This window comes from Microcaecilia unicolor, chromosome 14 (genome assembly GCF_901765095.1).
Source record: "Microcaecilia unicolor chromosome 14, aMicUni1.1, whole genome shotgun sequence".
Taxonomy (NCBI): domain Eukaryota; kingdom Metazoa; phylum Chordata; class Amphibia; order Gymnophiona; family Siphonopidae; genus Microcaecilia; species Microcaecilia unicolor.
This window is the reverse complement of record NC_044044.1, coordinates 35,679,206-35,692,890: the sequence shown is the minus strand read 5'-3', so window position 1 is coordinate 35,692,890 and position 13,685 is coordinate 35,679,206. Positions and strand designations below refer to the sequence as shown.

The 13,685-nt window shown below is 43.1% G+C and overlaps 2 protein-coding genes across 13 annotated transcripts in view; one reads left to right on the top strand and one right to left on the bottom strand.

Moving 5' to 3' along the window:
* The window catches only part of UBAP2L (ubiquitin associated protein 2 like), a 127,936-nt gene extending 123,354 nt beyond the window's left edge, over positions 1-4,582 (bottom strand). For all 12 annotated transcript variants that reach the window (XM_030188166.1, XM_030188167.1, XM_030188168.1 and 9 more), the window contains exon 1: positions 4,515-4,582. The gene's annotated coding sequence lies outside the window, so the exon portion shown is untranslated. The remainder of the gene's footprint in view (positions 1-4,514) is intronic.
* An 89-nt stretch (positions 4,583-4,671) lies between these two features.
* C14H1orf43 (chromosome 14 C1orf43 homolog) overlaps positions 4,672-13,685 on the top strand; it is a 15,531-nt gene continuing 6,517 nt past the window's right edge. The window contains exons 1-2 of the mRNA XM_030188182.1: positions 4,672-4,777; positions 6,467-6,568. Coding sequence (XP_030044042.1) covers positions 4,709-4,777; positions 6,467-6,568 — 171 coding nt within the window. The 5' untranslated portion in view covers positions 4,672-4,708. The remainder of the gene's footprint in view (positions 4,778-6,466; positions 6,569-13,685) is intronic.

Below are 13,685 nucleotides of genomic sequence, written 5' to 3'. Positions count from 1 at the left end.
TCTTATATGGTGAAGCCCCATTATATCTAGTTGATTGGGTAACCCTTCTTTCTACCAGAAATGGCACCAAGACTCACAATCAAATGTTACTCTGTTTTCCATCATTTAAGCAGGCTAAGAGTCTTAAAATCTTTAATTCTTTCATATATTACCACGTTGCATATGTTTGGAATTCATTGCCTTTATCGAGCCACCACATACCAAATTATCTAATATTTCGTAAGACACAAAACTTACTTATTTGTAAAGCACTTTCAATTATAATTTGAATTACGTAATCATATATTATTGTTAATTCCAAGAAACTGATTCTGTTGTCTTGCCATGTGATCCGAATAGAACTAGCAATAGCATAATAACGTGATATTATTAGCTTCACAAAGAATAATTTCCCTTCATCCATCACTCACTGTCAAAGTACTGGTATGCTTAATGCCAGCAAAAATAGGTGAAACAAATACAACACAGGGCAAAAGACTCCACTGATCATATACACAAAGGGCTTGTGGAAAAAGTCAATCCCTATACTAAACAGTCATTCAATGATTCACACCATGCGCAAATGAACAACAAAAGCAAACCTTAGGCCAGAATACACCACAAGACCACAACTCACATCCATGTCCCATTTAAAGCCCACTGTGTGCATCATCAGGCACGCAGAAAAGGCCACGACGATGCTGAGCAAGACAAACAGCCCAAAGTATCCTGGTCTACCACCTGTTTTGAGCAGCTCCTGTCAAGGAAATGTTTATCAAATTAGCAAAAGTCTAAACCAAACAGAAGAAATGGCACTAAGAGTTCCATGCAGCCGGCCTGCAACCCGCATGCATGACCTGGCTGGCTTGTTTACAAAAAGTAGACACAGTGAACACCAAGGTGTTGAATTTAAAATGAATCTAAGGCTCCATCCCATTTGCAGCCTGTTAGTACCCAATATCAATTATACCTGCTAAGAGTCCTCCACAAACTTCTAACAAGTATTCTTCAGAAACAAGACACCGAGACCAACCAGTAAATGAGATCTCCACCATCATAAACAGTCTCAAGAAAGTCTAGTCACACAGCTTTAGCCCTCTGGGTCAGTAACACCAGACAAAATATGAAATGGTATTGTTTTTACTAGCAAGAGTCAAGCAGGAATCACTAAATCCCATTACGACAATAAGGTTAAAAACCATGACACTTGTAGTGAAAGCAAGCTTCCCCAGTTGCCCGCCTAATCACTACTATTGAAAAGTTTACATTGGCTGCTAGTCACATTAAGGGTGCAGTTTAAGATTCTTATGTTGGTTTTTAACCATTTACATGCAGAACTACTGAGATACTGAACATGCCAAGATGTACACTGCATTCTGAATCTGCAAAGTATTTGTGTGGTTCACCTGCCACAGCATGTCATTATGTAGAAACACGGAACTGTGCATTTTCTATGGCTCTCGTGTTCTTTGGAATGAGCTTCCTAGGTATTTACACTGTTGTGGGAGCGTACAATTTGTAAAATTATCAAAAACCACTGCTTTAAAGACTTTTATAGAGTTTTATGTATTTTTACTGAGTTGCATTTACCTTGCTGGACAGATAGGGTTTTTGAGGCATTATGATTCTAGATTTATTTTGTGTATACTATTTATGAATGTGCACTTGTAACCTGCCTTGTTAAAAGCAAGATATAAATTTTAAAATAAATAAAATCATGGTCTAAAAGCCAGTAAGAAAGGAACTTTCCTCTTCACTAATACACACTTTAGTCTCAGCTTCCTTGCTCTCTGTAGTTTGTCACTTCATGATATATGAGAAGGTTTATCCATGGTTCATAAAAGCACTTACAATAAACGTCAAAACTGTGCCTCAAAGGACTCAGAGAAATAAATGATAAATTTACTAAACAATTAATTTTAATACATACTTCTAATACTTGAATAATCCTACATTTCAAGATGAACATCTGCATTATTGCTTTAGCAAATGCAGGCCCGTTTGTTATGCTACACCAATCATAAGACTAGGCCATAAAGAGTTTGAACTTTTGCCTTGCTCATTCTGTAACATGTTAAATGACAAGAGTCTCTGCACCATTTGGAAGAATAGGAGGGGGGGGGGTGGAAAAAAAACCCAGCCTAACAGTTTTATCATACAGTTCTTACTGCAACAATGACAAATTCTTGGAAACCAATTAGTTTCTAACTACATTTAAAGAAAAAACAAAAACCCATCACCTACTACTGCAATTTCTTAGGGTACATGTGAATTAAAACCCACGCTTGTAAAACCAATGACAGCGTATAAATTATGTCATTCTAAATACTGGTGTAAAGAAAAACCCTTAAGCAGTACTTGTGCTACAATGTCTATAAATGATTGAAGTTGTAGGGGAGAGGTGGGTCACTGGATTATAATTTTTGATGATTCTGGCGGCAGGGATCACCATGAAGGAATCATGTGCGTAGTCCAAAATTTCTGTTACTGTCGTTTCCAACATTTTATGGTTTGAGGAGTTGGTAGCTTGATGACAAAATTAGATCACCATGCCATTATATGGTTATAGAAACAGAGTTTATTGTTTACTTTGTAGGATTTCAATTTTGTTGTTTCCAATAAAAACATTTAAATTAAAAAAAGTTGTAAAAGCTGTGACTAAAAGCTAAGATATTTTACTTTGTTGCATGGCCATATTTCACAATAAAAGTTATTATAATTAATGTTTTCTAAAACAAAATAAGTTCTACTTCTTGAGGCATAAGAGAAAATTCTCTGTAGCCAGGACCCACATATTCATGTTTAACCCCAGCATAGATGCCCCATGAAGCCAAGAAACAGCCAGAACACAGAATCTTTCACAAATATTCAGAGAGGAATTCCTAAAGCTTTATTTCAGCTCCACATGGACTTTTTTAAAATTTAGTTAAAAAAGGGTTATTCAAAAACTGTAATTCATGACAACATATGTCCACTGTTACATGAAGCCATCAATACTGCCACAGCTTCTGTAGCTTCCCCCATCCATCCCCCTCCCAATGTCCACATGCAACTCAGATATATGGGCTTCAGATGCCCCCAGTCTGACCAGAAGAGACCACTCCATCTGTAATAGTGGAGGAGCCGCCTAGTGGTTAGTGCGGAAGAACCGATCCTGGGGAATTGGATTTGATTCCTACTGCAACTCCCTGTGACTCTTGGCGAGTCACTTAACTCTCCTGTATATACTATGTAAACCACTTTGAATGTAGATGCAAAAACCACAGAAAGGCGGTATATCAAGTCCCATTTCCCTTCCCTAATAGAGGCATAACGACAAAACTATTGTAATGAAAGACCTCTCCAGTGAACATAACAGGTTCAGGTTTTACAAAAAGCGACAATTTTGATGATGTTTCTATGTAACGCAGTGAATTTAAATCAAGTATATCTAGTCCAACTTTGCAAATAACTGGATCCACGCAAGGATTTCTGTTGTTTCCAGACTGCCACCAGTACTAATTTACTGTCCACGATCTTGACCCTAGAGATTATGTATTAAGCAAACAATTCCATAGTTTTGGGTATAGTTAGTCCCAAGACCTATTTTTTTAAAGAATATTTTATTAATAGTTGTGTACACGTGTCTTATAACAAGAAAACAACTTCTGAACAGAGAGCAGTCTGAATTATGACTGACAGAAAACATAGCGAGTCAAATAGATGAACAGTAATGGAGATAAATTTGAAATTGATATGTTGGACAAACAGTATTCCACCAGAACAAGATAGAAGATGCAACTTTGCCAATTAGTATATATCATTTGCAAAGTTAACATAAAAGATCACCCAAGGGAAATGGAAAATTATGTTTAACGTTAATTATTTTGTAATATTCCCTGAATTTTTTTTTTGCATACTGTGGGGATTGGAGAGTAGAGGAAGTTGGAAACAGGATACTGGACCATTGGTCTAACCCAGTATTCTTATGTTAGTAAAACTATGCCTGAGCCCTTGTTCCAGTTCAGCAGCTTTGGAGGTGAAGAGTTTGAGAGCCTTTCCCTGCAGTCCAGAGTTATCAGAGGAAAGGAACAATTAACCTGTTCTGCGGATTTTGGGGGAGGGGCGGTAACTTTTCAAAACGACCCCTCCCAGAGCCAAAGCCGGGCTGGGGAAACGTCCATGTGCCACAATCACCCGGTTCCGGCTCTTTTACTTCCTCTCCGAGCCACCGATCCGTCCGTCTACCCGCCAATCCTGCAGTAAGTCAGGGGTTAAACCCCAGCCGGAAGAAGACGCCACCCCACCATCCCTCGTCCTGACACGGAAACGCTGCCTACCCTTCCCCAAGGCTTCACCGGGCCTACTAGGCCGCAACTCCCACCACCACCACCCAGGAGCCCCGCAGCCTCCAGCAAAAGCAGCGAAGAAGCAGCGCAGCCACCCGCCGTCTCATCGCCTCCACAGCGCCTCCTGCACCGGGGCCCCGAGCGCCAGCGGGACGGAAAGAGCGGCCGAGCGGAAGACAATGAGCCGAGGCTCAGTCCCAACCGTACCTGAAGCGCTTCCACACTGACACCCCCGCACGCACCCCCGGCACGTGACATGCAGGCGCCTGGCGCTCGTACGCAGCGGCTTCGACGCGGCCCCGTCACCTGACCCACCCACGCACGCACGCACGCACCAGCCTCCCTCCCGCCTCCTGGCGCTGGCCCCGCCCACCACACTCCGTCCGTCCGGCGCCGCAGTAATGGCGTCGTCCAATAGCAACTGGCTCTCGGGAGTGAACGTGGTGCTGATCATGGCCTACGGGAGCCTGGTAAGTGCCTGATCTAACTCTTCCAACACCAGACCAACCCCCTCCCCCTCCACACCCCCTACTGGGTCCAGAACAACCCCTCCTCCACCCTAATCCCAACCTTCCCTATCCCAGGACCAGACCAACCCCCTCCCCCTCCCCCTCCACACCCCCTTCCTGGGTCCAGACCAACCCTTCCTCATCCCTAATCCCAACCTCAACCTTCTTATATCACTATCCCAGTACCAACCCCCCTACATCCTAGGACCAGCCCAGCCCATCCTTCACCCTAATCCCAGCCTTCCCTGTCTACCTCAATCCCAGGACCAGACCAGACCAACCCCCCCCCCCCCCCCCCCTTCCTGGGACAAGACCAACCCTTCCTCATCCCTAATCCCTTCCTCAGCCTTCTTATATCGCTATCCCAGGACCAGACGAACCCCCCCCCCCCCTCCATACTGGGACCAGACCAACCCTTCCTCCACCCTAATCCCAACCTTCCTTATCTCTATCCCAGGACCAGACCAACCCTTCCTCCACCCTAGTCCCAACCTTCCCTCCAACCCTTCCTCCACCCTAATCCCAACCTTCCCTCTATACCTCTATCCCAGGACCAGAATAACCATCGTCCCTCTATACTTCTGTCTCAGAACCAGGCCAACCCTTCCTCATCCCTAATCTGAACAAGACCATCCCTTCCTCCTCACTAATCCCATCCTCAACCTTAACCTTCTCCCCACTTCCTGTACACTGCTATCCCAGAACAAGACCAACCCTTCCTCCTCACTAATCCCATCCCCAACCTTAACCTTCCCCCCCCCTTCCTGTACACTGCTATCCCAAAACAAGACCAACCCTTCCTGAACACCTCTATTCCCAGGACTAGCCTATCCCTCCCCCCAATCCCAGCCTTCCCCCCCTTCATTTACACATCCCAGAACCAAACTAACCTTCCCCCTTCTGTACTCTTCTATCCCAAGACCAGACTAACCCTTCACCAGATCTTCCCCCTTCCCTTACACCTCTGTCCCAGAACTGATCTAATCTTTCTACTCCCCTTCTTATACACCTCTATCCAAGGACTGGACACCTTTCTCCTTATTTCCCTTACACCTCTGTACCAGGACTGTTCCAACCTTCCTCCTCTCTAAATTTAGAACCAGCCTTCCCCACTTCTCCCTTCTTTTACACTTCTATCCCAGGCCAGGTCTAATCTTTCCCCTTCCCCTATCCTGGACTTGGTTTTACCCTTCTAACCCCTCTCCTGCACCCTAATCCTAAAATTGGTTTCACCCCTCTCTTCCCCCACCCCCTTATTATTTGTGGCAGCCTTTCCTTGCTTTCCAGTCCTGGGCATGATCTTACCCCATCTGCTCCTCTCCATACACCCTAGTTGTGGGCCTAGCCCAGTCTGTCTTTCCTTTGCCTGCTTGACTTCGGCAACCACTCAGCCACGATAACTTACTTACCTACTATAACTACCTAATCACCCCTTCTCTTCTTCCTTCTACCCTTACATTTAATATTGTGCCAAGGTTAGGTATCTGTCACCCTGCAATGACTTTGCTAACAAAACTATGTAAGCCACATTGAGCCTGCAAATAGGTGGGATAATGTGGGATACAAATGCAATAAATAAATACATTTCTGTCCCACAATACATTGATACTGGTTTGTAGTTTCTTATGATTTCTTAATTTCATTGTTCAGGTCTTTGTTCTACTGTTTATCTTTGTGAAGAGACAGATCATGCGCTTTGCCATGAAATCCCGTAGAGGTCCTCATGTTCCTGTGGGACACAATGCACCCAAGGTTAGTGTTGTTTGCTTACCCATAGATTGAGTACTTGCTTGATGGACAGATCGCAGAGCTCTTAGAAGCCAGTTAGAAATCAAGAAGAAAGTTTTGCCTTCCATTTTTTGTTGATCTTAATTTTTTGTATCCAAGTAAACTGACATGCCAACCACCCAACCCTTTTCCATTTGTTTTCTAAAACCAAACTATTGCTTTTATGTTTGACAGTCTATCTATAATTACTCAATGTTATAAAGGCAGAATGGGGGAAGGACGGCGGATAAGAGCAGGTGGAGCAATTAAGCAGAGGAAAGAACCTAGTTAATTCCTTCTGCATGAACGTTGACAGCAGACAAAGATCAGTTGATAATTCGTTCTGTCCAGTTATTCCTTTCCACAAACTAGCTACTAGCCGGAGTGTGATCACCAACAAAGTTTCTCCTCAACCAGTGCCATATTTATTTTGTCCTCCTCTGTGCATTTAATACCTCGTACCCCTCTCTTTCCATAGTTGGCTTCAAAGCTTTGCAGTACTTAAAATCCTTACCAATACTGGGGCAAGGTGCAAGATTCATGTGAATTTGTTTATTATACCTCACTTATTGCATAGCAAGCCAGAACGGTTTACACGTCAAAAATGTACAATAACATACAATGTAGTTTAAGCTAGGAGATCCACAGACATTTTCATACTGAAGATAATAACATAGCCAATCATTACATCCTTGTATAGTGTAAGGCATTATTCATACATGTGTGGTCTTACTCAGCTTAATATTATATTTCAAAAGCAGTTTGGTAAAAGTACGTTTTTAGAGCTTACAGAAAAGAGGATACGATTCTTCTACTCTTACTTGATTGTGGAAGGGAATTCCACAGTGCTGGGGACAAAGAAAAAGGCTGAAGCACGGGTGGCTTCCCATCTAGCCCTTGAAGGTGGAGGGATCACTAGTCTGTTGTCTGTGAGTGAGTGGAGCAGCGTTCGTGTCACTGTGTATGGAATAGTTAAGTTTGCAAGGTAAGATGGAGTAGCTAAATGAAGCGCTTTATATGTCTAAATGAGATCCTTAAATTTTACTCTAAAGTCTATCAGGATCCAGTGAAGATGATGTAAAAGAGGCGTGCCCTATCATACTTTGAGACGTGACAGTGTGTACGGCCGTGTTCTGAATTGTTTGTAAACGTTTTAAGTTAGACTTAGTAATGCCTGCATAAATAATATTAGGGAAGGGAAATGGGACTTGATATACCACCTTTCTGAGGTTTTTGCAACTACATGCAGTGGGAATCGAACTCAGTTCCCCAGAATCAAAGTCCACTGCACTAACCACTAGGCTACGCCTCCACTTATTCCACCAATAAGAGCCAACCTCATCAGTGATGTCACAATGGCTTGATTGCCCGATACTTGGCTCAGATATTGTGATGTCATAAGAGAAAGGGGGAAAGGGAAATGGGACTTGATATACCACCTTTCTGAGGTTTTTGCAACTACATTCAAAGCGGTTTACATATATTCAGGTACTTATTTTGTACCAGGGGCAACGGAGGGTTAAGTGACTTGCCCAGAGTCACAAGGAGCTGCAGTGGGAATCGAACTCAGTTCCCCAGGATCAAAGTCCGCTGCACTAACCACTAGGCTACTCCTCCACTCCATTACAGTAATCAAAATGCATTGTAATGTAGGCGTAGGCTAAGATACGTACAGAGTCTTTATCAATAGAATTTCTGATAGAACGTAATTGCCACAGGTGATAGAAAGACTTTTTTTTTACTACATGTCTCCAAGCTCCATTTAGCCTTTCTGGGTGATAACTTGCCACTCCCAACCTGCCACTAATCCTATCAGATGGTCTTATACATCTCAGTGCATAGCCGCTGGGGCCACAGTTTTAAGGTTTGTCATTGATTCTACACAGTCTCAATTCTATTGAATATGGCTAGATCAACAAAGCCTGCCGGCCGGACCAGGCCTAGCTACAGTCTTTTTTTTCTCTCAAATTGTAGCCTGCTGGTACCCACCAAACTATCTTCAGGTCATGCTCCCTTTATCGCTTCACTTGTTTGCAACTAAAATTCCTCTGTGGTTTGGGTCCTGATACCCAGTAGGGTCTGAGCCAGGAAGCAGAAATTATAGCAGCAGGGTGCAGTCCATAATGTTTTCTGTTATCTGGCTTTAGTATTGTGGTAATTGTTGTGGCATGTTTTTTTTGTTTTCAATCTTTTTTGTTCGTGACATCATAGAACAAGCAACACACAAGGTCAATGAGTGTAATTTGATCTGAGCCCAGGATTCTCCTTCCCTATGAATGGTTACTGATCTGATACATTGGGTTCACAGGGTTTACCCTTCAACTTTCTCCTTCTTTAGGGTTAGGCGGATGATGGAGTATAGCTGAAGTAGAGGGGGGACCATCTTTTCTGTACTGTTGCAAGGCCCAAGCGGGCTGTGGATTAACAATGATAGCAGGACATATATATTCGATGTGGCATTCACTGGCGAGAGGAGTGTGGAGGGGGTTGTTAAGTGACCAGGCCCCTTTGATGGGGTTTTCTAGGGTTCTGAAAGGGGAATTGAGGGATGGTGGAAGGGGTTGGGGAGGGACCTACCGGGTACTTTTTGTGGTAATGGGCATCTTTGGGTTGACTACATGTCTTATAGAGGATGGTTGCTGGACGGGGAGAGGAGGCCAGGGGATACAGGACAGCTGCTGGACATGGGAGGGGGGGGAGGGCAGGGGAGAGAGCAGGCACAGAGGGGGGAGGGACCATGGTTGCTAGACATGGGGTGAGAGCAGGGCAGGGGAGAGAGCAGGGTTGCTGGACATGGATCAGGGGAGGGGAGGGCAGGGGAGAGAGGAGGTTTGCTGCATTATTACATTTTGCAAAACACAAATCTCGCCCGTTTTAACGGGCTTAACGGCTAATCACAGAGAAAACGCAAGGTGTTAGGAAGCTCAAAAACAGAAAACATAGGGGTGGAGGCCTGCAAATTAGAGACTAAGGCAGTGGTTCCCAAACCTGGTCCTAGAGGCACCCCAGCCAGTCAGGTTTTTAGGATATCTACAATGAATATTCATGAGAGAGATATGCATGCAGTGCCTCCACTGCTTGCAGATCTGTCATGAATATTCATTGTGGATATCCTGAAAACCTGACTGGCTGGGGTGCCTCCAGGATCAGGTTTGGGAACCACTGGGCTAAGGCTAGGAGATTGGTATTAAGGCAATGCTATTTACTACTTAACACTTCTATAGCACTACAAGGCATACGCAGCGCTGTACACCATACACGTAAACACAGTCCCTGCTCAAAGAGCTTACAATCTAAATACCAGAGAGTTCAGTGGTTCCCACAGTTGTGGTTGATAAAGCATCTCTAAGTTCCAATACATTAGTTTGAAACTGAACGGCAAATGCATCAGCTGTAAGCAGGTCAGAAGGAAGTCTATAATGTGTGTCCCCCCACCCCAGTAAGAATACAGAAAATCCTATACAACGTTGCTGAGATGGGGGCTTGCAAGATAAGTTTAGAATAGTGTTGTTTCTTGACAGCTCCTAACAGCCTCCTTATAATCCCCTTAAATATTATTTATATGTAAGAAAGTGTTCTGAGGAGTATAACTTCCTCCGTTTCGTTTCCTTATGTCTGAGTTGCATCCTCATGAGCCTGAGTTGTGCTATATACCTTAATTCCCATTTCTTACAATGATACTCTAAAGTTTTAAGCGGTGTAGTATTATCCAGTTCTAATGAAAGAGCACCATTCAGAGCTTGAGTTTGGCCTTCCAAATCAAGAGCGGCAATCTAATCTGAATCTATCATAAACATGTCCTCTTTAACATTCGATAAGCCCTGCGTCTGATAGGAAACAAACCCATGGCGAGGAGATGCTATTGATATTGGACAAACCAGCATATCAATTTAAACCACTTTACTGCTGCTTAAATAATTTAAAACATAATCAAAGCACAGTCTAAATATATTTTTTTAGGACCTTCAGAAAAATAGCACAAAATTCAAGCACTTTCTCACTAGTTTAACATATGCCCTGCCTTCATCTTCGGTCCTGTTTTTTATACAAATATTTACTGAACTTTATATTATTTAGAAACTTGAAAACATTTTCAAGCGATTTTCAATATAGGCCACTTAGCTTTTCATTTAATAACTCATTTGAATCACCAATTAAAGTGTGTTTAAAGACTGAGTTCATTACTAAATGGAAAGCGATTCTTAAATGCAGTCATCATCTTATGTTGACGAGACAACTTCTACGGTGGAACAAGAATTGAAGAAGGTGGAAGAGATCACAAGCGGGTTGCACCAACATACAGCGGCTGACGAGTATGCTAAGTTTTATATGCTGAAAATTACAGTCATTCAAAGAATCGATTAGACAAGTGAAATTTAAAAAATTTAGACGAGATGGATTACTCTAACAATTGAGTGTATTTTTCGATGCAGAAGGATAAATTCCTGTGAATGACAGCACAATCTTTTTTTAGTGGACCTTAGAGCGAAGGTGACTCTAGTGGGGAAGAGACTCAACCTTAGATGGCTGCCCCTAAAAAGGTTTTTTTTTTTTTTTTAAACAACAGACCATTCAATCAAAATCGTACAAATCGATATGTGGGGTTTCAGGAACAGAATACCCAGGAGAATCAGATGGCCCAAGGCTTTCATGGATACCAGACACGAGCACAACAGGACAGGATTGGTGATTATAAATGTTTCAAATTACAATTTTAGGAAATCGCAGAATCGAATATTAGAGCTAGGATTAACATAGTAACATAGTAGATGACAGCAGAGAAAGACCTGTACGGTCCATCCAGTCTGCCCAACAAGATAAACTCATATGTGCTACTTTATGTGTATACCTGACCTTGATTTGTATCTGCCATTTTCAGGGCACAGACCTTAGAAGTCTGTCCAGCACTAGCCGCGCCTCCCACCACCGGCTCTGCCACCCAATCTCTGCTAAGCTTCTGAGGATCCATTCCTTCTGAACAGGATTCCTTTATGTTTATCCCACGCATTTTTGAATTCCATTACCGTTTTCATCTCTACCACCTCCCGTGGGAGGGTATTCCAAGTATCGACCACTCTCTCCGTGAAATACTTCCTGACATTTTTCTTGAGTCTGCCCGCCTTCAATCACATTTCATGTCCTCTAGGTCTACCGCCTTCCCATCTACGGAAAAGGTTCGTTTGCGGATTAATACCTTTCAAATATTTGAACGTCTGTATCATATAAGTACATAAGTAATGCCATACTGGGAAAAGACCAAAGGCCCATCAAGCCCAGCATCCTGTCCCCGACAACGGCCAATCCAGGTCAAAGGCACCTGGCAGCTTCCCAAACGTACAAACATTCTATACATGTTATTCCCGAAATTGTGGATTTTTCCAAGTCCATTTAGTAGCGGTCTATGGATTTGGCCTTTAGGAAACCTTCCAAACCCTTTTAAAACTCTGCCAAGAGTTTAATTACGCATTAGGTGAAGAAACATTTTCTCCTATTTGTTTTAAAAGTACTACACTGTAGTTTCATCGCATGCCCCTCAGTCCTAGTATTTTTGGAAAGCGTGAACAGACGCTTCACATCCACCTGTTCCACTCTACTCATTATTTTATATACCTCTATCATGTCTCCCCTCAGCCGTTTCTTCTTTCCTCCAGGGTATACATGTTCAGGTCAGCAAGTCTCTCCTCATACGTCTTGTAACGCAAATCCCATACCATTCTCGTAGCTTTTCTTTGCACCGCTTCAATTTTTTTTACAGCAAGATACGGCCTCCAAAACTGAACACAATACTCCAGGTGGGGCCTCACCAACGACTTATATAGGGGCATGAACACCTCCTTTCTTCTGCTGGTCACACCTCTCTCTATACAGACTAGCAACCTTCTGGCTACGGCCACCGCCTTGTCACACTGTTTCATCGCCTTCAGATCCTCAGATACTATCACCCCAAGATCCCTCTCCCCGTCTGTACATATCAGACTCTCACTGCCTAACACATACGTCTCCCGTGGACTTCTACTCCCTAAGTGCATCACTTTAAATTTAGTTCCAACAACTCATTATGATTCCTCATGACACCATGAGGATGTTATTGTTTAAATTTTTCCGTAAGTTACATCTGAAACAATTTTTTGTGCATAACCCTCTGACAATGGATATTTCAGTGATGAAAACTAAATCTCGGTGGATGTCTAGTGATAATCTGGATCCAGTGGGGATCGCTTTTCAAAGTAGAGTATTGAAGGATTTAGAGAGATTGGTGAAAGAGTACAATCGTACACATGTTCATCAGAATTTGTCATTTCAGCTGAATTACAGAATAAAAGGGGTCTGCTTATTCTATGGGTGGATGAAGGTGAAACAGTGACTTTATAGTCCAGAGAGAAATACTGTATAGGGGGTCTGAAACAATTATCAGATTCTTCTGTGTATCATATTTTGCCCGGTGATCTCACTAATGAACTCCAGAGATCAAATTGATAGTAGTGACCACACTGAATAGATCTGTGCTGACATCAGAAGAGGCGAACTTTCTAATGAAGGAGGGTCCATCGATCCTTAGAATATACTTTTTACCGAAATTGCACAAAGACACAGTGAATCTTCCGGGACGTCAAGTTGATGTTTTAAGAAATTATGTTTTAGAACCGTTGGCACAATTTGTGGACCATTTCCTAAAACCAGCAGCAACTAAAGTAAAATCACTTTTACAAGACACTGCAGATTTTCTGCGTTGTTTAGATCAATTGGCTTTACCAGAATAAGCATTATTTGTTACTATGGATGTGACATCTCTTTACACCAGTGATTCCCAAACTGTGCACCATGGCACCCTGATGCACTTTCAGGGATGCCACAGCAAATCCTGACCTCCCTCCCACCAGCACACAAACTGGTACTGGTTCCCCAGTCCAGTATCTGCCTCTCTCTGTCCCCACTCCCCGCCCCCCGCACACACACATCTATCCCTGCCACTGCTTTTGTAGATGAGCAGCAGCAAAATAAGCTGCAGCCATGTGGCACGAGACTCTTCATACACACAGCTGACTATTCTACCCCCTCAAATATAACTTCCCTCTTCTGGGGCACAGCCGGTGGCCACATG